The sequence below is a fragment of the Pelophylax lessonae genome, assembly GCF_965119305.1.
Source record: "Pelophylax lessonae genome assembly, chromosome: 8".
In the NCBI taxonomy this organism is placed as follows: Eukaryota; Metazoa; Chordata; class Amphibia; order Anura; family Ranidae; genus Pelophylax; species Pelophylax lessonae.
The window spans coordinates 22,417,695-22,440,929 of record NC_138775.1 but is presented as its reverse complement, the minus strand read 5'-3'; the positions used below and the strand labels follow the sequence as shown (position 1 = coordinate 22,440,929).

The 23,235-nt window shown below is 45.0% G+C and overlaps 1 protein-coding gene and 1 long non-coding RNA gene across 6 annotated transcripts in view; one reads left to right on the top strand and one right to left on the bottom strand.

Moving 5' to 3' along the window:
* Positions 1-23,235, top strand: part of LOC309561462 — a 266,849-nt gene that overhangs the window by 166,435 nt on the left and 77,179 nt on the right. The window lies entirely within an intron of this gene.
* Positions 1-23,235, bottom strand: part of LOC309561437 (laminin subunit beta-2-like) — a 166,666-nt gene that overhangs the window by 119,201 nt on the left and 24,230 nt on the right. For all 5 annotated transcript variants that reach the window (XM_082265342.1, XM_082265341.1, XM_082265340.1 and 2 more), the window contains exon 3: positions 5,484-5,656. In XM_082265342.1, the coding sequence (XP_082121468.1) occupies positions 5,484-5,656 (173 nt within the window). The remainder of the gene's footprint in view (positions 1-5,483; positions 5,657-23,235) is intronic.

Below are 23,235 nucleotides of genomic sequence, written 5' to 3'. Positions count from 1 at the left end.
TTTTTTGCGATACAGCACTGCGTTGCGTGGTTGTGCGACGCTGTACCCAAAAAAATGACTGATGTCCTTTTTTCCCCACAAATAGAGCTTTCTTTTAATGGGATTTGATCACCTTTGCAGTTTTTTTTTTGAACTATAAATAAAAAAAAAAGACAATTTAAAAAAAAAAAAAAATTTTTACTTTCTGCTATAAAACATTTCCAGTAAAAAAAAAAAAAAAAAAAAATATAATTTCTTTATCAGTTTAGGCCAATTTGTATTCTGCTACATAGTTTTGGTAACAAAGAAAATCCCAAAAAGCGTATATTAATTGGTTTGAGCAAAAGTTATAGCTTTTACAAACTATGGAATAGATTTATGGACTTTTTATTTTTCTTGTTTTTATTAGTTATGGCGGTAATCAGCAATTTTCTAGCAGGACTGCGACATTGCGACGGATAAATCTGACACTAAGGGACACTTTTTGAGGACCAGCAGGGCAGGACAGGGGGGGGCAGGAGTGGAAGTTGCCCTGGGCAGTGTGGTATCATGTGAGGTGGGGGGGCACAGTGAGGAGATTGAGGGGATTTGTGTTGGAAGGAGAAATTTGGGGGGGGGGTAGCAGGGGAGAATAAATGCTCTAGGAGGGGAAATTTGGGGTGTATGTACTAGGAGTGGTGATTTAGGGGCATTTGTGTTGCTAGGGGGTGGGAGAAGAGGATTTGTGATACGAGGGGGGATTTGTGCTAGAAGAGGTGATATGGTATAGGGGAAGAAGGCGATTTGTGTTAGGGGAATTTTTTTCCTTTTTTTTGGGGGGGGGGGGGCGTTTGTGCTGGGGGGATTTTGAGGATGGAGGGGGATAAGATTTGTACTGGAAGGAGGGGGGGTTTCAGCAAGGGGTGCGATTTGTACTGGGAGTAGGGGGAGTTTTATTAGGGGGTAATCATACAGATTAGGGACCATTTTTTGGGGTGGGGGGGGGGGGGTTTGCTATTACATAATGCTTACACATCTTGGGGGGAGGGGGAGCAGTTTGGCATGTTCGCCCTGGGCTCTGGGTGACCTTGTCCCTTCACTGGGGACCAGTGACACCATTACAGTGATCAGTGCTAAATAATATGCTGTTAATGTATAAATGACACTGGCAGGGAATGAGGTAACATCAGGGGCGATCAAGGGGTTAAGTGTGCTCCTAGGGAGTGCTTTCTAGCTGTAGGGGGATGGACTGACTGCAGGAAGAGAGAGATCTGTGTTCCTGAATAGTAGGAACACACGATCTCCCCCTTCCTGTCTAACAGTCCTCTGCCATGTTTACATAGTGAGATGGTTGTTCTGTCATTCTCCTTCACAATCACCGCTGCCGGACCCGCGGGCTTCTGATGTGTCTAATCACAGCGGGAGCACGGCTACGGTGGCACGCGCGCCCCCTAGAGCCCTAAAACAAAATCACGTGTGTGTATATATATATATATATATATATATATATATATATATATATATGTACGTGGAGCCGTCCCTAAGTGGTTAATGTCTGTTTCCTAATTGGCAATTCATTACAGGGGAATTTTCGTCCTACTTTTGTAGACAGCTATTTTTTCCCCTTTATTTTCTTTTTCTATTCTGGGAATTTTGGCCGTGTCAACGCAGCTTTTGTGGGTGAAAGGCCAAATCCAGTTTTATCTTTGTTTCTGCTTTCAGAAAACATGTAGCTGGATTGAAGAGTGATAAATCCAGAGGAAGAGGGTTCGGGAGGTCCCTGGGGGTTGCGGGGCAGGGAAGAGGCACAAGAGGAGAAAGGGAATGTAAAGGGTGGGGAGGGCAAAGTGCAAGATCTAAAAATAATAGGAAGTTAGAACTTTCCATGAAGCTGCTCTCTGATGGGCTATACCAGGGGGGTCTCCAGACTTATCAGTATGAGGGCCACATCCTACATTTTACAGATATTTGACGGGGGGGGGGGGGGGAGTTCTAGAAGTCAAGGAATAATAAATGAAAGAATACCTTTTGTTTCGATCTTCTTTGGAATTAGAATGATATGATTCCAAGCAAAAGAGTAAAAAAAAGTTCCAAAGTCTCCCATACATAAGGGTCCACATCAAGGGGGAGTCCATATCAGGAATCCCCCCTTACATCAGGGTCCCTATTAGAGGCTCTCCTGACATCAGTGTCCCCATCAGAGTCCCCTTTTCATCAGGATCCCCACTTATATAAGTGTCTCCATCAGAGCAGAGTCCCCATCGGAGCTCCCTCCTTCTCCTTACATCAGTCCTCATCAGAGCCCCCCAACATCATTGTCCATGTGGTTGAGTGGTGAATTGGCGCAAGGAAGAGGTCTCAATATAGTCTGGTCCAGGGGACCCGGGGGAGGGGGGAGGAGGGGGAAGGGAAACAACCAGGGGTGGGGGGCCCCCCAAAGTTCAGGGGGTAGCTGTCCACTGTAGCGGCTGCCGGTGGAAGTGACAGAAGGGATCTCTGGGGGGAGACAAGAGGGAAGACAGCGCAGCGCCTTCTAAGTGCAGCAAGACAATTATTGAAGTATGTGCAGCAGTAATACACTCACATTTTGTCGGTGAATGAGAGGCAGTTAGCCTCTCATTCACCGACAAAATGTGATTGTATTACTGCTGCACATACTTCAATAAATGTATTGCTGCACTTAGAAGGTGCTGCGCTGTCTTACCTCTTATCATTGTCCCTGTGACTCCCCTAGAAAATCAAACGAATGTTCCAAAAATGAAAATTTTCAAACTAAATTCTACTGGTTTTATGGGTAGCTCAAGGCAAGAGGAATGAGACCACAGTGTGGAAGTAGCCCCTAACTGTGATGAAAAGGTCTTAACACTAGGGGTTTTCAAGTAGGGATCGACCGATTATCAGCAACACGGATATATCGGGGGCCGATATGCACGTTCCCCGATATATCAGAATCGGCCCCTGAGGTTACCGATATTGCCAATATTTCGGAAAGTGCTGTACCGGAGTGATGCCTACAGCTAGAGACATCACCGCGGTACCGGCATCCATAGACGACGGTCGGCTGTCTTGTAATGACAACCGATGCGGCTGAGAAGCCGCTTGGCTGTCATTACAAGGAGCAGGAGGGGACGCCCTTCCGTGGCTCGCCCGGGTCTCCCGTCCCACCAGTAGACCCGGGCAACCAGGCTGCACGGCCGCCCGAAGACCCGATCAAAGCCGCATTCAGCTCTGATCGGGTCTCCATGTAAAAACCCGGAAATGATGTCATGACATCACTTCCGGGCACTCGGCGCCAAATTAAAAAAAATGACAGCATTCAAACCAGCCAAACTTGGCATTTGAATGCTTTTAAGTGCAGAGGAGGGGTTTGGGGTCTTTTAGAGCCCCGGATCCCTCCACAAGAGAACATTTTTTTTTAAATGTCCGAAAATATCGGCTAATATCGGCCGATACCAATATTCATTGGCCAAAATATTGTTATCGGCAATAAAAAAACGATGTCCGTCGATTGCTATTTTAAGGGCTTGTTCACACCAGTAGCTTGTCCAACACAGTCTCAACACAAGAACAATGGTCCTAAGGCTTCAGCTCATGACATGTGCGAATGCAGAAAATACTGTTTTATGGCCACTAGATGGTGATAACAATCATAGGAACCAAGTATGCTCCTCTGCACCATCTAGTGGCCATAATGTGGTATTTTCCGCATACACATTCGAATTGCAGGGAATATAGCTGGAGAACATTCAATTTTGTACTATTCGCGCAGAACCAATTTACATGAGGTTTTGATGGACAAACAGCAATGTAAAAAAAAAAAAAAAAAATACACCCCACATGGTTTAAAACATTAGCAAGCATTAAAGTACACGCAGTTTTGATGGACAGCATGCACTCCTATTTTAAATGCCCAAAGGTAATGATATATGTAAATGGGGGGTACACATATTTGCTCATTACATATGCAGGCTCTAATTCTTTCTTAGCAGTCTTGGACAGTGATTAGCTACTGTTATCTTACTGCAAATTCATTAAGTAGCAAAAAAATATAAAGACTAAGGCCCTGTTCACACGGGCTTTCCGATCAGGTCTGCCTCTCCGTTTTTCAGGCGGAACTGATCGGATGCTCCATGTACCTCTATGGAGCAGCAGATGTCAGCGGTGACATGTCCGCTGACACCCGCTGCTATCCGATCCGATGTGGTCTGTGAAATCCAGACGGATGGAAACCCTATTTTCCATCTGTCTGGAGGATCGGATCCGATCGGATCGGATGAAAACGGACAGGCGGTCCGTTTTCATCTGACCTCCCATAGAGGAGAGCAGGGATCTGACAGGTCCATCTCTGCAGAGTAAGTGGAGACGGAGCAGTCATCCACCTGCTCAGCGGGGATTGGCGGATCGATCCCTGCTGAGAAAAACAAAGTCCGCCGGGAGGAAAGACCGCGTGAAAGGACCCTAATGGGCCATACACACTATAAGATTTTCTGAAGACTTTTTCCTTTAGATTTACCAAAACCATATAATATGAGGTCAAACCTAAACACTTTCAATTTGTATGCAATCTGGCAGGCCCTTGCACTACATAGAAAAGGTAAATCCGAAGGAAAAAGTCTTCAGAAAATCTTATAGTGTGTATGGCCCTTAATTCTAGGGGAATTCCTAAAACTGGAGCATCTGGTGCAGCTGTGCATAGTAACCAATCCGCATCTAAATTCAGCTTGTTCAATTAAGCTTTGACAATAAGGGCTTTTTCACACAGGCAGACCGTTCAGATCCGCCTGTCCCTTTTTTTGGCGGATCTGAACGGTCCCCCCATGTATCCCTATGGGGCATCGGATGTCAGCGGAAACATGTCCGATCTGATCCGTCAAATCTGGACGGATGGAAACCCTATTTTCCATCCGTCCAGCGGATCGGATTGGATGGGATCGGATTGGATGGGATCAGATGAGAACGGATCGACAATCCGTTCCCATCCGATTTCCCCCATAGAGATGCATGGGGAACTGACAGTTGTGCGGAGAACAGCTGTCATCCTCCTGCTCAGCGGGGGATCGGCGGATTGATCCCCCGCTGAGAAAAACGGACTCCGTCCAACGGACGGAGTGTGTGAAAGGGGCCTAAAACCTAGAAGCTGATTGGTTACTATGCACAGCTGCACCAGATTCTGTGTGCACCAGTTTTAGGTACTGTGGTCTATACTTTGAATTACTTTCTGTAGGAGATTGTAGTAGTTAGTCAGTAATGCCCCTTGCAATGAAAATATAGAACTATAGTGCTGCAAGTAAATAAAAATGTGGAAATCACACCAACAAACAATAACAACAACTAAAAAGTAAAAAGACATTAAAAATAAACAAAAATCACCCTTTGAACAAACTGATTTTTGTTTATTTTTAATGTCTTTTTACTTTTTAGTTGTTGTTATTGTTTGTCCCTCCCTTTCAATTATGTTTTGGCTCTATTAGAGGTTCACTAATCAGTAGCACATTTTGTTTGCACAACCTCTTGGCATGACTCACCTGAAGATGACTCACAATACAATAGGGTTGCGCTCTCTGGAGCCCGCAGGTTGACGTGGCCTTGAGTTTGTCAGCGCGGCCAACAAGCAGGTCCCCGGTGGCCGGATAGCAGCTGCCTTGAGAACATCCATGTGGCTGTTCGGGATACTGGGACAATACGCCCACCACCAGAGCTGTTGGCAGGAATGGCAGAGTTAGATGTTTGTACAGATTTTTATATTATCAATCTCATTAGTACATGCTACTCAACAAATGTTTTATACAAATGGACAAATGTTGAAAGACTGGAACAAAGAATTTTGGTTCAGGAGAGCTTCCTGTAGTCAGTTTTGGATAGCTTTTGGGCTAGGATGGCACGTCTGTTCTAACAATAGTCCTACGGTTTTTGACAATTTAGAAGTGTTGTTCCATCACTACTTTGTAAGATGTAGAATTGTTGGCCAAGTTCCAACCTGGGCCCTGGGGACATGCATTGTCTGTTCTTGTACATTCATGGTATATGGGTTCTGGTTTCTACTGACCACCATGGCTACCCATGTCCATGTACCACACCAATCCTCCCCCCAACTACATTCCATCCGAGATAGCTTTGGAGAGTTGCTAGCCAAGCTCAGACGTGGGCCCAATCTGCATGCAATTTATGTTCTTATAAAATGTATACATGTTTCCTTCAAGTGTTTTGGTTATTACTGACCACCAAGTCTGTCCATGTCCGTGTATCACATTCCTTTCTTCCACTATCACACGCTTTCCCCGCTCAAATATATCCCAGCCAAGGTTAGAGCATGGTCAACAACTCTTATAAGCCACCTTGGCTGGCATGTGGTTTGATAACATTCGGACTAGGGTGACACATCTGTTCCAACAATAATCCTATGGTTTTCACTATTCAGGCTATTCTACCTGTAACCCCAATGCTAACCTTCCCGATAAGCCCAATACTAACCATCCTGTAATCCTAACACTAACCCTTCCTCTCCCTGTAACCCCAACACTCCCTATACCTTCAACACTAACTCTCCCAGTAACCTCAACACCAACTGTTAGGGCTACAAGATTGTGGAATTCTCTACCACAAGAGGTGGTTTCTGCGGGAAGTATGGTGGCTTTCAAAAGACTCTTATGCCTCGTACACACGTGCAGATTGTCGGCCGAAAAGATTCTGCCGACGACCGATCGGCCGATTTTAGGCTTGTTAGTATGATGCTTCCGACAGCCGACAGCGCACTTTCGGCCGAAAAGAATCTGTTGTGCAAGCATTAAAATTTTTGTATGCCGACACCAGAGCGGCCGATTGTTCGCCAGTCAGTACAGAATTCGGCCGACAGACAGCAGATTTGCAAGACTGGGCATGCTCAGAAAAGAAAAAACACAGGGAAAGTTAACCATCACATGACATCACTTCTGCAGTCGGCTGTAGTCGGCGGACAAAATTCTTGTGCAGTCTTTTGCACTTTTCAACAGACACGACAGCCCGGGGACAAAAGACGGCCGATCGTTCGGCCGACGATCTGCACGTGTGTACGGGGCATTAGACGTACATCTCAAGGATCAGAACATTCAGGGGTATGAGAGATGATTACAGCCACACACACCTACACAGTTTGAACTGGATGGACTATTGTCTTTATTTAACCTCACCTACTATGTAACTATGTGTAACTATGTAACCTTCCCTGTAACTTCAACCCTAACCCTCCCTGTTTCCTTAACACTAACCATCACTGTAACTTCAACCCTAACCCTCGCTGTTACCTTAACGCTCCCTGTACTCTCAACACTAACTCACCCTCTAACCTCAACACTAACCTTCCCTGTAACCTCACCATTAATCCTCACTGCAACCTCAACACTAAACTTCCCTGCAACCTCAACACTAACCTTCCCTGTAACTCCCACTGTGGTTACATACAGTGGGAGCCAAACAGCGGATACCGCGGACTTGATGTCCGCTGGCACCCGCTGATCATCAGCCAGAGAGACAGAACTGAGGTCAGTGGGGAAGGCATGGATCCTGTGTCTCTGCAAAGCAGGAACACGGATCTCTGCCTTCCCCTAGGAAAAGCACCTCCCACAGTTTAGAAAAGCACAGAGTTAACCCTTTAATGGCCCCGGATGATATCCCCTTCCCAGCCAATGTCATTAGCACTGATCACTCTATTAGTGTCACTGGTTCCCAAAAAGAGTCAAAAGTGTCAGTTAGTTTCCAAACGTCCGCCGCAATATTGCAGTCCCGCTATAAGTCGCTGATCGCCGCCATAACTAGTCAAAAATAAATAAATAAATATATCCTATAGTTTGCAGACAGCATAACTTTTGCGCAAACCAATCAATATACACTTATTGGGATTTTTTTTTTTTTTTTTACCAAAAACATGTAGGAAGTACATATTGGCCTAAATTCATGAAAAAATTCGATTTTTTTAATATTTTTTTTTATTGGATATGTTTTATAGCAGAAAGTAAAACATTTTGTTTTTACTTTTAAATTGTCTTTTTTTGTTTAAAGCGCAAAAAATAAAAAAACCCCAGAGGTGATCAAATACCAGCAAAATAAACCTCTATATGTGGGAAAAAAGGACATCAATTTTATTTGGGTACAGCGTCGGACGACCACACAATTGTCAGTTAAAGTAACCCAGTGCCAAAACGCAAAAAATGCTGTGGTCATCAAGGGGGGTAAATCTTCCGGGGGTCAAGTGGTTAATTATATAGCCCTCCTGGTCAGACCTGAAAGAAGGACAGTTGGACATCCTAAAGATGGATTGTCTATTCTGACGGGACAGGCATTGGGGGGGATGTGACACCTGCTCCGTTTTGTCACGGCCCGTCATGCGGACGCAGGAATACACTGCTGCGAGTTCCACAGTCCTCTAATAAAAGGACAATCCCTCCCAGAATAAACTCTCCTAGCAGACTGGGTGACACCTCTGCAGAATGTCTATATATATTTACCGGCTCCATCCCTAGACAGGGCCCCTGTGTGCTGCTGACTCCTTATCGGCCCTTTGCACATTCCTGGGCCACCTCCCTGCAGCACACAATCCCTGCCAGGACAATTTGCTTTTTTGTTGCCATTCCCATCTAATCATTTCCCGGGAAGAATTTTGATCCTGTCAGTTATTGAAATTTCCAGAGTCCTCACTCCCACATTCCAGCTGTTCAATCCCTGCTAACAGAGGGCTCCCACCAACTGACGCTGCAGGTTCAACACAGTGGGCCCTGTAACCCTTTGCATCCCCCTTTAAGAGAATCCGTCACAAAATGAACTATTTAGCCATTACAAGTTAAACTTTTAAGGTACTGGATAGCGCAGGGAATGGTTACCACTTGGAGTAAAGTTTTTCAGTGCTGTGATAGTTTGACCGACAATGACTCAGTCATGTACCCAAACTCATTTCATATCATTTCTTTGAGAGAGAGATAGAGCTTTATTATGCTGGTACTTAGCCTAGCTTCACATATAAAACAAAATAGAAGAAAGCTGCGCTCAAAGCTAGACTAATCAAGGCTGCCAGTAAAGTAGTATATCAAACCATAAAGCAATGTTGTTCAAGTACAGCGCCAACTAAATCAAAATTCTAAATTCTAAATGTAAATTGAACCAAAGTCCATAAAGTCCGTCTGAGGAAAATACATCAGGTGTAGAAGGATATGCTTCTATAATCCAACACCAAACGTGCAAAGAAGTTCCTGATAGTCACCAAGTGCAAAAGGAGATATATGGTTGTCTTCTTACCAGAAATTTAGACCCCCTGTTAAGGAAGGTCCACCAGGCATGAGGTATACTGGACATCAGGAACACAACACACTGAATCCTCCTCCAATCCACACGGGATAGACAGAACCCTGGACCTGGGTAGCTTCATATACCCCGGATGTAAACCATGGATGTTCCTCCAAGAATACAGAAGGGGGCGCACATAGTGAAGTATGCACAGGTTTATTGGTTAAAAAAATGGTAAAACACTCACATGGTAACTGCTTGATACAGGCATGTAGAAATTAAGATGAAGGCCGCGGCTGTAAGCGTGTCTGCATGGGGGCTGACGTGTTTGACGCGTTTCGTCCTGCTAAGGCGTTGTCAAAGGCGAAAAGCCTTCATCTTAATTTCTATGTGCGCCCCCTTCTGTATTCTTGGAGGAACATCCATGGTTTACATCCGGGGTATATGAAGCTACCCAGGTCCAGGGTTCTGTCTATTCCGTGTGGATTGGAGGAGGATTCAGTGTGTTGTGTTCCTGATGTCCAGTATATCTCATGCCTGGTGGACTTTCCTTAACAGGGGGTCTAAATTTCTAGCTTCACATATGCATAGCTCCCTCTTGTCCCTAATATCGAGGGACTGTTCCTAATTTGGAACAAAGTCCCTCTGTCCCTCTATCTTCCTCATTTGTCCCTCATTTTGGTCTGATCTATATAGTTGTAAAAAAATAGTACTTTTTATCTTTCAAAAAGTGTTTCCCAATGCTAAACCTTTCATCCAACTTCTAAAATTTATTAAACACAATTCAAAGATTAAAAATCAGAACTCTGAGTTTAAAAGTCAGAATTCTCAGATTAAAAGTCAGAATTGCAATCCCAGAATTCTGACTTGCAAAGTCAGAATTCTGAAGTTTAATCTCCGAATTCTAACTTTCAAACCCAAAATTCTGACTTTCAAACTCACAATTCTGAAAAAAAAAAAAAAAATGTTCAAGCTCAGAAATCTTTGAATTTTTTTTATGATGGCCCCAGTGCTCTTCCATAATAATCCATCTTTAAAGTGTTTGTGTTATCCTAAAAAAAAAAAAAAAAAGATCCTGTCCCTTTAAAGCATCGGTGTCCAACCTTTTGGCTTCTCTGGGCCACATTGAGTGTAGAGAAATTTTCTTGGGCCGCATATAAAATATATACTATAGTTACGTTTTATAAGTAATAAAATGCCACCGCGCCCTTCTTGCGCAGCCGCACCCCCCGCACTAAATTAAGACAACTAGAGGATAATGAAATGAAATGGAATCAGTATAAAGAGGTTTACTTCTTCTGAGAGATATTAAAGGAACACTCTAACCACCATAACCATGTCAGTGATTTGAAGTGGTTATGATGGTAGGAGTCAGAAACACTGCACATGCTCCCCTCCCCTCCAAGGCAGCCTCTGCCTACCATTAGTTAGAAGCCGCTGTGGCTGTGCCCCCGACCCGACTTCCTTCCTCCCCAGCAAAAAAAAAAATTGGCAGGGGGCAGTGGGCCGCATTGCCAGGGGTTCCGGGCCGCATGTGCCCCCCAGGCCGCAGGTTGGACATGTCTGCTTTAAAGCATGAATAACAGCACAGTGCTTGTGCTGTGTAATTTGGCCCCCTGTATCACCTAAAAAACCTGCCAGTTCCTACCCTCCCCCCTGTAAACTGACCACGGTTTATCATGGCTGCTGAGCCCTGACACCGTGGTCAGTGCTCTCCTGCTCTTCTCTGTCCTCCCCCCCCCCCGCCTGTCTGCTCTGTGTCAGGTGCCCGCCCCCTCCCCTCCTGCTGCTGAAATTACTTTTAATATCTTAATCCTGGGTGTTTCCTAATTATCGATGCTCCTGTCTCTGTGTTTTATATAAAAAAAAAAAATGGTGGCAATACCTGATTTCAGAGCACAGCTCGGAGCTCACGCTCTCCTTCTCTTGTTCTGACTAACGTCAGTGGGGGAAACTCGGCCCTGTCCACTGCAGCTGTCAGACAGGGAGAGGAGAGAGTGACATGTGAGCGCCGAGTGACACTCTGAAATCAGGTATAGTCTGTTTTTTTTTTTATAAAACACAGAGACAGGAGCATCTGTCAGTAAGAAACACCCAGGATTATATGAATTTATAAGAGTGGGTTAACAACCACTTTGACCACTTCTGGACCGGAAGGTTTTACCCCCTTAATGACCAGGCCATTTTTTTAGATTCGGCACTGCGTTACTTTAACTGACAATTGTGCGGACGTGTGGTATATGTCGGTGGTGGTCACATCCACGGATTGAATTTGTCGCATGGAATTTGTGGCAGCTTTCACTTTGGTTTTGTTATGCTATCACCTTTTTTATATCTGGTAAGTAGATTATGATGTCGGTGGTGGTCTTTTACTATATCTAGCACTCATTCAATACTCATTCACATAAGGGATCTATACCCAGTGTGTGCTTTTTTAGTCAATACAGTATCACGCTATGAAATTTATATTTTTATATGCACGTGATTGAAGCCTGTTAAGCTTGTTGCATTGTCCGTGGCTTGGAATCCTTTCTTGAGGGCCACCCTGAGAACTTGCGGCTGGTCTGGAGCACCACCTTCCTTTTATCAGGCGATTTTATTTGCTGTTTCTGGTAAGCAGTATATACCCTAAACATCTTTTCAGAGGAGTCAATATCTGGATGCTTTTGGACTTATTTCAATAATTTTCACTTTATAATTTTGCACATATTTCAATGATTTATGGGACTTTATGAGGACTATACACATACTTCATGTTATGTTTTTTCATTTAGCGCAGCTTTTATATATTATACTTATAGGATATTTGTCACATTTAAGTTGCAGCTTTAATTTATCTGATTTTTTAGCGCGGTTATCACATATCTAATTCTCCTATATAGAAGGATCACGGGAGCTCTGTGATCATTCCAGAAAGAAGAACGGTCAGTTGTGTTTACAACAGCCGACCGTCCTCTCTCAGCGGGGAGCGATCGCGGGTGTCAGGCATCCCCGCTGCCGAGTTGGGGTGGGAGCATGCCACTGGCGGCGTGCGCTCGCCCCCTAGCTGCAGGCGCGCGACCAACGTATACCTATGTCGGTTCGCGCAGGAGGGCCACCCTGCCGCAGTATAACTGCAGCGGACGGTCGGGCAGTGGTTAAAGCTGTAGCTAATATTTTTTAGTTGAACTTTAGCTTTATTACACAGGCTCCACTGGCAAAGAAAAGGTTAAAATTCTGATAATAAAAATGTTCCTTTATTAAACACCCTGGGACTTCTCTCTGGAAGCTAAAGTCAGGCTTATGCTGTTTTCCGGTCCACTTGTTTTTTTATTTTTTTTATTTCATACCTTCCATTGTTACTTCCACATTAAATAAATTCGGATTTCCTTCTGCTGTGATCAAAACCCGGCACTTGCCGGAGATACAGCAGAGGGGAATATACAATAAATGCAGAGTACTAAAGCGGGGCTATCATAGGTTATTAGGGTATGTTCTCCATGGCTGGCCATTGCACAGCACAAAACATAGTTACATAGTTACATCAGGGGCGTAACTACAGAAGTTGCAGGGGTTGCAATTGCAACCGGGCCCCATGCTCCAGGGGGCCCTGTACATCTGGATAGGAGGGGGGGGCGGGGGCAGCATGTAAAGAAATCACTGTCCTCCTTTTTCTTCCTGTAGCTGCAGGAGGAAAATGGAGGAGATTGGTTCCTCTGTATGCTGCCCCCGCCACTCCTCCTATCCAGTTCACTTGTGTTCTGCTGTCTCTGGGCCCCTGTGTGCTCCCCTGGTCCCTAACCCCACCCCCCCACTTCCTGTGCTACCTCCCCCCCCCCCCGTGCTCCCTTCCCTCTCCTGCCGGCTGCTGCAGGGGATGTGTCACATTAGAGAACCTGGGAGGGGTCGGTAAGTATGTAATTTACCAGCTCCTTCCTTTTCTGAATGGACAGAGTCATAGTCAGTGACATTGTAAAAAAATAAAATAAAATGATAAAAAATAATACAATTAAAATACCAAAAAATAAAAACTGCTGACACCAGTGGGTGAACTTCCAGGATCGCAAAGGTCACACTTGCAACCGGACCCTGGCATTCCACCACTGTGGGGAGGCCCCAAGATGGCAGGAAGGGGGCCCACTGCAGAACATGTGAAAGGGTCCCGCTGTGGGACTGTAATAAAGGGCCCCACAATGAGAGTAAAGGGCCCCAGGATCAGTGGGAAGAGCCCCGGCCAGGGGTCCGGGGGACTCTTCATGGTTTCTTGCACCGGGGTCCTGAAGGTTCTAGTTATGCCTCTGAGTTACATAGTTATATAGTCAGGTTGAAAAAAGACACAAGTCCATCTGGCTCAACCAAAAAAAAAAAAAACAGTAAAGAAAACCCAACCATACAATCCCATATACACGATCCTATACCCACAGTTGATCCAGAGGAAGGCGAAAAAACCCCAGCAAAGCATTATCGAATTTGCTTTGCTACGGCAGGGGGAAAAAATTCCTTCCTGATCCCCCGAGAGGCAATCGGATATTCCCTGGATCAACTTTACCTATAAATATTAGTACCCAGTTATATTATGTACACCTAGGAAAGAATCCAGGACTTTTTTATAGCAATCCACTGAGCTGACCAGAACCACCTCTGGAGGGAGTCTATTCCACATTTTCACAGCGCTTACTGTGAAGAAACATTTCCAAATTTGGAGACAAAATCTCTTTTCCTCTAGACGTAAAGAGTGCCCCTTTGTCCTCTGTGATGACCTTAAAGTGAACAACTCAACACCAAGTTCACCATATGGACTCCTTATGTATTTATACATGGTGATCATATCCCCCCTTAATCTCCTCTTCTCAAGAGAGAATAAATTCAGTTCCTCTAATTTTTCCTCATAGCTGAGCTCCTCCATGCCTCTTATCAGTTTGGTTGCCCTTCTCTGCACTTTCTCCAGTTCCCTGATATCCTTTTTAAGAACTGGTGCAAAACACTGTGTTACTTTACAAAAATGCACCGTGGTGCAATAGGAATCATAATTAAAGTAAACAAATTAAACAAATAAACAAAATAATTTTTTATTTTTATTTTGTATAAAGGACTGCCTTAGCAGAACGCATGTAACACGGAACGCACTGCAAAAAATTGCAAAAGTTTGGATCCAGACTTAGCTGACCCATGTACATTTTGTTCCTTGCTCAACTGCAATAAATGAAAATTCAGGCTTTAAAACACACACATACCATGAGTTCATGTCCCTCAGTGTTCCACACCTATTATGACACATGGTGACGTGTTGAATATTTGATGAATTTCCATCGATTCCAATGGAAACCGCAACAGGGGTAAGAACGCAAAGCTGTCACAAGGTCCATAGATGTGAATCAGGACTAGACAGTCGTCACCAAAACCGGTTTCCCTACTGGAAGATTTACTTTTTCCTCCTGTTCTCTGTTTACAGTCCCCATCAGAGTCCTCCTTACATCAGGGCTCCCATCAGAGTCCTCCTTACATCAGGGCTCCCATTAGAGTCCTCCTTACATCAGGGCTCCCATTAGAGTCCTCCTTACATCAGGGCTCCCATCAGAGTCCTCCTTACGCCAGGGTCCACATCAGAGTCCTCCTTATATCAGGGCTACCATCAAAGTCCTCCTTACATCCCAGTCCCCATCAGAGTCCTCCTTACATCAGGGCTACCATCAAAGTTCTCCTTATATCAGGGTCCCCATCAGAGTCCCTCTTTACATCAGCGTCCCTATCAGAGCCCCCCTTACATCAGGGTCCCCATCAGAGTCCCCCTTACATCATTACTTTGGATGGATTTGATCAGGTTGTAGCACCGCTAGCTTCCCCCTCACATCAGGGTCCCCATCACAGTTCCCCTTTACATCAGTGTCCCTATTACAGCCTCCCCCCGACATCAGGGTCCCCCTTTATATCAGTGTCCCTATTACAGCCCCCCCCCCCCACATCAGGGTCCCCATCAGAGTGCCCCTTTACATCAATGTCCCTATTAGAGCTCCATCCCCTACATCAGGGTCCCCTATCAGAGTCCTCTTTAAATCAGGTCACCATCAGAACCCTTATATCAGAGTCTCCTGTTATATAGGGTCTCCTGTTATATAGGGCAAGGGGAGTCAAAGTAGATACCATAGACCTAAAAAAACTAAAAAAAAAAAACAATTGGCTTTAGATACACTTTATTATTTAACTATATTATGAACTCCCTAACAAGACATGTAACAAATAATATATCATTGCTTTGAAATAAATCTGCAGTATTAAAGCGAATGGGCCGGGTACAAGGTCATCACTAAGTGCCGGTTCACACTATAGCGATGTCAGACATTGCATGTGATTCGGAGTGCACTGCTCTGAAAATCACATGCGATGTCTGTGCGATGCGAATTCAGCCATACAGATTGTATACAGATTGTATGGCTGAATTCGCATCGCATTTCGGACCAAACTCGCACAGGACCCTTTTTCTAGTCTGCACCAGAATCGGATCGCATAGGTGTTCACAGCTAAGTGATCCGATTCATGTCCGAACTGACCGTTTGCACTGCAATATGCGAACTGATCTGGGGGTGTCATTAACTTTGTATTGACACCCCCAGCGATTCGCATATGGCAGTGTGACCTGCCCGCGAGTCAGGTGCGATGCGGGAACCCGTAGTGGAGTTGCAGGGTTTCCCGCATCGCACCAATGTGAACCGGCACTCAGTATTAATTGCGATACCGGCAGGCAGCGCAGGAGGAAGGTATTCCGTAATAGAAGCCTTGCGGGTAATACATTGACTGCCAACTGATGTGTAAACATGTATTAATAATTTATTGAGTGTTGATAAGCAAGCTAATCCTCTCATTGCCAGTGAATATACAGCCCTCTATCCTTTTGGAATTAAAAAGGAATAAAAAAAGATGACACTTTTTTAGGATCGTCCTGATATAGTGTTGCAGAGGAGGGGTTTGTGGTCTTTAACCACTTTACCACCGGAGGATTTTGCTGTCTTACGTCTGGGCCACTTTTTGCGATTCGGCACTGTGCGACTTTAACTGACAATTGCGCGGTCGTGCGACGCCGTACCCAAACAAAATTTACGTCCTTTTTTTCCCACAAACAAAGCTTTCTTTTGGTGGTATTTGATCACCTGTGTGATTTTTACTTTTTGTGCTATAAACAAAAAAATAGCATTTATTTTGAAAAACTAACAATATTTTTCTCATTTTTTTTATATGAAATTCCCCCCCCCCAAAAAATGTAAAAATCTAAATTTTTTTAAATTTTTGGCCAATTTGTTTTCTGCTACCTATGTTTGGTAAAAAAAATCACAATAAGCGTATTTTGATTGGTTTGCGCAAAAGTTATTGCGTTTACTAACTAAGGGAAAGATTTCTGTCATTTTTGGTGTTTTTTTTTTAACGCGTAATGGCGGCGATCTGCGATTTTTTTTGCGGGACTGTGACATTGCGGCTGACAGATCGGACCCTTGACTGACATTTTTGACACTTTTGGGGGTACCAGTGACATTACTGCAGTAATCAGTGCTATAAATATGCACCGTTACTGTGAAAATGACACTGGCAGGGAAGGGGTTAATTTTATTGGAGAGGGAGGGGTTAATGTATGCCTGGTACTTACTAACGTGTGGGGGGAGGTGACTGAGTGACACAAGGACAGATCGCATGTTGAGCTATGCTGAACCCTGCTATCTGTCCCTGCCTGTCACTTAGGAGATCCGCCCGCTCTGTTTACACAAGTGGGCGGATCTCCAAACTAGATTCCCCGACGATCGGGGAAGAGCAGCGGCGATCACCGCCGCTCCTCCCCTGGCCCGACTCCCACTGTGACTGAACACAGCGGGAGCGAGCCTCCGGCGGCGCGCGTGCGCCGCCCACAAGGGGCGGAGTCCAGCGACGTAGGTCTACGTCGCTGGACGATAACGAGCCACATTGCTGCAGTAGCAGCAATGTGAGCGGAGTTCAAGTGGTTAAGGCCCCCAGATCCCTCCACAAGAGTACCTGTCAAGTGATAAAAATAAAAACAATTTTTTTTTTTTAAATGTACGAAAATATCGGCCATTATCGGCCGATACCGATATGCATTGGCCAAAATATCGGTATCGGCAACGAAAAACTGATATCGGTCAATCACTACTATAGACAAGGAGCTGTTGCATGTAAATCTGACTTCCTGATAAATGTAATATTAGTTTTATTTATCATGATATAAAATAATGGATGTGGGGGGACCTTTGGTGGGCGTGATTTTTTTTTTGGGGGGGGGGGTTTGGGGGGCAGCATTTAATTATTGGACCCAGGCAGCACAATGTCTTGGGCCAGCCCTGCTAGTACACACGATGAGAAAATCGGACGAAAAATACGGCTTTTGGAGCGATCTTCCGATAATCTGACCGTTAGTACACAGCTTTCGAGAGCTGAACACGACAGTTCATGTGAAAATATCTGAAGGGACGAACATGAAACTTTTTCTCTTACGTTAACAGAACGAACGATTTTCCTGTAATTAGTATAGTATTTGTATAAAAAAATCATGATCATGAACCCCGCCCGTCTCCCAGCATCCAAAATCCCTTAAAGGGCAGGCGAGCAGAAAACCTAAATTTAAATATAACTAAAAAAATAGCAACAATTCTGAAAAAAAAAACAACAAAAAAAAAACTTTTTTTTCACATTCTGCTATAAAGCATTCTGCAAAAAAAAAAATTTAAATCTAAATGTTTTAACATTTTAGGCCAATTCGTTTTTTTGCTACATATTTTTGGTAAAAAAAAAATCACAATAAGCTTTTGATTGGTTTGCGCAAAAGTTATTGCGTCTACTAACTACAGGAAAGATTTATGTCATTTTTATTGTTTTTTTTTTTACTAGTAATGGCGGCGATCTGCGATTTTTACCGGGACTGCGACATTGCGGCGGACAGAACGGACCCTTGACTGACATTTTTGACACTTTTGAGGGGACCGGTGACATTACAAGTATGGCAATTTGCGGGAACACGCCGCCGTATAACTGCGGCTGGTCGGCAAGTGGTTAAAGGAGAATTATCCAAAAAAACTGATTGGTTGAACCCACAAGTGCTTTTTCTTTTGCCATTATTATTCCTTTATACTGGCTTTTGAAAATTACAAATGCAGCAATTTAGAAATTGGATGAAAGGTTTAGCACCGGGAAACACTTAAAAAAGATAAAAAAGTGCATTTTATATACAACTATATAGATCAGACCAAAATGAGGGACAAATGAGGAGGAAAGAAGGACAGAGGGACTTTGTTCCAAATCAGAGACAGCCCCTAGAAATCAGGGACAGTCCCTAGAAATCAGGGACAGTCCCTCGAAATCAGGGACAGTCCCTAGAAATCAGGGACAGTCCCTCGAAATCAGGGACAGTCCCTAGAAATCAGGGACAGTCCCTCAAAATCAGGGACAGTCCCTCGAAATCAGGGACAGTCCCTCGAAATCAGGGACAGTCCCTCGAAATCAGGGACGGTTGGGAGCTTTGCTGTACATCGAGGTCAAACCCACATGGACCAAATTGAAGTTTCTACATTAGCTTTGACTAATCGCCCTTAATTAATATATGATAAATAGGATCCAATGAAAATAAGTCTTTCTTGGCTCTATATTAGGTTTAGGAAGAGTTCATATAGACTGTTTGGTGCACCATGTGCTTTATGTCAAGGTGCTAGGACCTGCTGCCTCGCTACTTTGTATGTTCTACCATGGTATCCAGCAATACCTCCACTATGATGTAGACCTCAAGAATGATGGCTGTAGACACGTTCCTGTCTAAATCTCCTCTGCGGAATGTTTTAGTCCTAATCTACTGTAATGTCTAACATTTCACAACTTTATCTAGATCACATTTTACAAGCACAGCTGTGAACATCTGTGGGACGGTTGTATCCACACCCAGCGACCAGGGGAGGACGGGTATGATTCAGATTCAGCCATCCTCCCTGATCTAGAATGTAGACTACAGGTTCAAAATGCAACCTCTGACCAGTATGGTCATCCCATCTTGCAATGTTAATCTAAACTGGTCACAGTGCCTGTACAAATCACACCCAGCACCATCATTTCTTTTAGCCCCCCCATGTATCTGTATTAGGGGTCTCCGAAATGTCATTATGATTTATGAGGGCCACATTGTGTATTTTATAAATATTTGTGGGCAGAAAAATATCCCCATGAGAGCCCCCCCTTACATCAGGGTCCCCCGTCAGAGCCCCCCTTACATCAGGGTCCCCATCAGAGCTCCCCTTACATCAGGGTCCCCATTAGAGTCTCCTTTATATCAGGTTCCCCTGTAGAGTCCCCCTTACATCAGATTCACGCTTATATCAGAACCCCCTTGTATATCAGGGTCCCCATCAGAGCCCCCCTTACATCCGGGTCCCCATCAAACCCACCTTACATCAGGGTCCCCGTCAGAACTTCCCTTTACATCAGGGTCCCAAACAGATCCCCCCTTATATCAGGGTCCTCAACAGAGTTCCCCTTACATCAGGGTCCCCATCAGAGCCCCCCTTACATCCGGGTCCCCATCAAACCCACCTTACATCAGGGTCCCCGTCAGAACTTCCCTTTACATCAGGGTCCCAAACAGATCCCCCTTATATCAGGGTCCCCAACAGAGCTCCCCTTACATCAGGGTCCCCATCAGAGCCCCCCTCACATCCGGGTCCCCATCAAACCCACCTTACATCAGGGTCCCCGTCAGAACTTCCCTTTACATCAGGGTCCCAAACAGATCCCCCCTTATATCAGGGTCCCCAACAGAGCTCCCCTTACATCAGGGTCCCCATCAGAGCCCCCTTAGATTATGTTCCACATTAGAGCCCCCCTTACATAAGGGTCCCCATCAGAGTCCCCCTTATATCAGGTTCCCCATTAAACTCCCCCTTACATCAGAGCCCCCCTTACATCAGGGTAACCCTTACATCAGTAAGAGGGCAACATTGTATATTTTAAAAAAATGTATGGCCCGCAAAAATATCCTCATTGGATTCCCCTCTACATCAGGGTTCCTTTAAATGAGGGGTCTATCAGAGCCCCCCTTACATCATTGTCCCCATCCAAGTCCCCTTTATATCAGGTTCCCCATCAGAATCCCCCTTACAGCAGGGTCCAAAACAGAGCTCCCCTTATGTCAGAGAAACCATCAGAGCCCCCTTTAGATCAGGGTCCCCATCAGAGTCCCTTTTACATCAGGTTCCCCATCAGAGTCCCCCTTACATCAGATTCCTGCCTACATCAGTTCCCCCCCTTACATCAGGGTCCCCATTAGAGCCCCCCTTACATCGGAGTCACAATCAGAAACCCCCTTACATCAGGTTGCAGCAAGGCCGCTGATAGGGGGGGACCACCAGTCCTTCTGTAAGGGGCCCCAACAGCACGGGGAATCAGTGCAGTCGGGCAGAGAGGCAATTACAAAAGGAAGCTCTGTGCGGCTCTCTGCAGCAGCTGAAAGACAGTTTCTCCCCCTCCTGCCAGCTTTCAGCTACTGCAGGGAGAGACACAGACACAGGGCATCGTTCCTGTAATTGCTTCTCCGACACCGATCTAAAATTGTAAAAAATGTTAACATTTTTAAAAAAAATGATTTTTTTATTGTAAAATAAAAATGTAAAAAACAATTAAAAAGGACTAATTCACACAAGTTCTCTGTTATGTCTGTGTCCGCTAATAATGATTTTAGTGTATTTTTTTTTTAAATAGATCCTATTCACAGTCCCCCTTATATCAGGTCCCCCATTAGAGTACCCCTTACATCAGGGTTACCCTTACATCAGTAAAAGGGCTACATTGTAAATTTAAAAAATATGTGTGGCCTAAAAAATATTCCCATTGGATTCCCCCTTACATCAGGGTTCCTTTAAATTAGGGCTCTATCAGAGCCCCCCTTACATCACAGTCCCCATCAGAGCCCCCTTTATATCAGGCTCCCCATCAGAGCCCCTTTTATATCAGGCTCCCCATCAGAGCCCCTTTTAAATCAGGCTTCCCTATCAGAGCCCCCCTTACATCACAGTCCCCATCAGAGCCCCCTTTATATCAGGCTCCCCATCAGAGCCCCTTTTATATCAGGCTCCCCATCAGAGCCCCTTTTATATCAGGCTCCCTATCAGAGCCCCCCTTACATCACAGTCCCGATCAGAGCCCCCTTTATATCAGGCTCCCCATCAGAGCCCCCTTTATATCAGGCTCCCCATCAGAGCCCCTTTTATATCAGGCTCCCTATCAGAGCCCCCCTTACATCACAGTCCCGATCAGAGCCCCCTTTATATCAGGCTCCCCATCAGAGCCCCCTTTATATCAGGCTCCCCATCAGAGCCCTGTTTATATAAGACTCCCCCTCAGAGCCCCCTTTATATCAGGCTCCCAATCAGAGCCCCCTTTATATTAGGGTCCCCATCAGAGCCCCCCCCCCCTTACATCAGGTTCCTCATCAAAGTTCTCCTTACATCAGAGCCCCTCTTACATTAGGATCCACATCAGAGTTCCCTTTACATCAGAGTTCACTCTACATCAGGGTCTCCATCAGAGCCCCCCTCACCATCAGAGTACTCCTTACACCAGGGTCACAATCAGAGTCCCCCTTACATCAGTGTCCCCACCAGAGTCCCCCTTACATCAAGGTGCCCATCAGAACCCCCTTACATTAGGGTCTCCATCAAAGTTCTCTTTACATCAGAGTCCCCCTTACATCAGAGACCCCTTTACATCAGGGTCCCCATCAGAGTCCCTCCTACATCAGGGTCCCCATCAGAGCCCCTCTTACATCACAGTTCACATCAGAGTTCCATTTACATCAGGATCACCACCTTATATCAGGGTAAATTTTTCATCAATTTTCCATTATTTCAATATTTTTTAATGGATAGTTATAAGACAAGAAAAAAAAAAAAAAGAATGAAGAGTGGGTATTATGGAAATGGATGTTTTCTTTAAAGTGTTACTAAACCCACAACAGTAAAATCGGTCTGTATATGCAGTAAAGCATGCTTGTTACACCCACTTTGGAACCTAAGGGGTTAAACCTCTGCATTGTGTATAAAGGCTGATTGATCCCGTCTTCTCTGATCCTCCCCTTCTTTAACTGATTCCAACCCATGTCCTGATAGAACAGAGCATTAGGAGTCACTCTGCACATGCTCAGTTTGGTGTGTATTGCTAGAGAGTTTTTCCTTATATTTTCCTGGGAGAGTGCGTGTGATTAGCACAGGGCCAATCAGCACTATCCAGACAGAGGAACAGGGGAGAATGAAAACTCCTCCTACACACTTTACAAGGAACTGATACAAGTCGCAAGACTGTTATACATGGGTGTCCACAAGTAGGGGCAAGGGGGGGCCAATGCACCCCCCCCCCCCCGGAATCTCAACTTCCCCTTTAAAGTGGTTGGTAAGCCACTTTATACCATCCTGTCTGGTCTGTTTAATAATCCTGTGTGCCCCTGTGTCTGTGTATGTGTTTTAAAAAAATAAGGTGTTCTTTACCAGTTTTCAGAGAGCCAAGCGCCGCTCACGTGACCCGTCAGGTCTCTCCTCTCCCCGTCTGACAGCTGCCTGCAGCGGGTGGGGCCGAAGATTCCTTGCTGATGTCAGTCGGGAGGGGAGGGGGAGGAGGAGAGGAGGGGAAGAGGCAGAGGATCACGTGATCGGCGCTCTGAAAACTTGTAAAGAATGGCTTATTTTTATAAAACACAGACACAGGATGATTAAACAGACTGTAGACAGGATCTGAAACTTTAAATGAAACTACAGCAGCAGGAGGGGCACTGACACAGGAGCAGACAGGCAGGGAGGGAGGGGGGAGAGAGGAGGACAGGAGAGCTGTGGATGACGGAGGCACGTAAACTGACCATGGTGTCAGGGCTCAGCAGCCATGATATACCGTGGTCAGTTTACAGAGGAGAGGACATAACCAGGCAGGATCAGCCAGGTATTTCAGGTGATACGGGGAAGGGGGGGGGGGGCAAGTATACCATGCTTTAAGGGAACAGCATCAATTTTTTTTTTTTTAGGT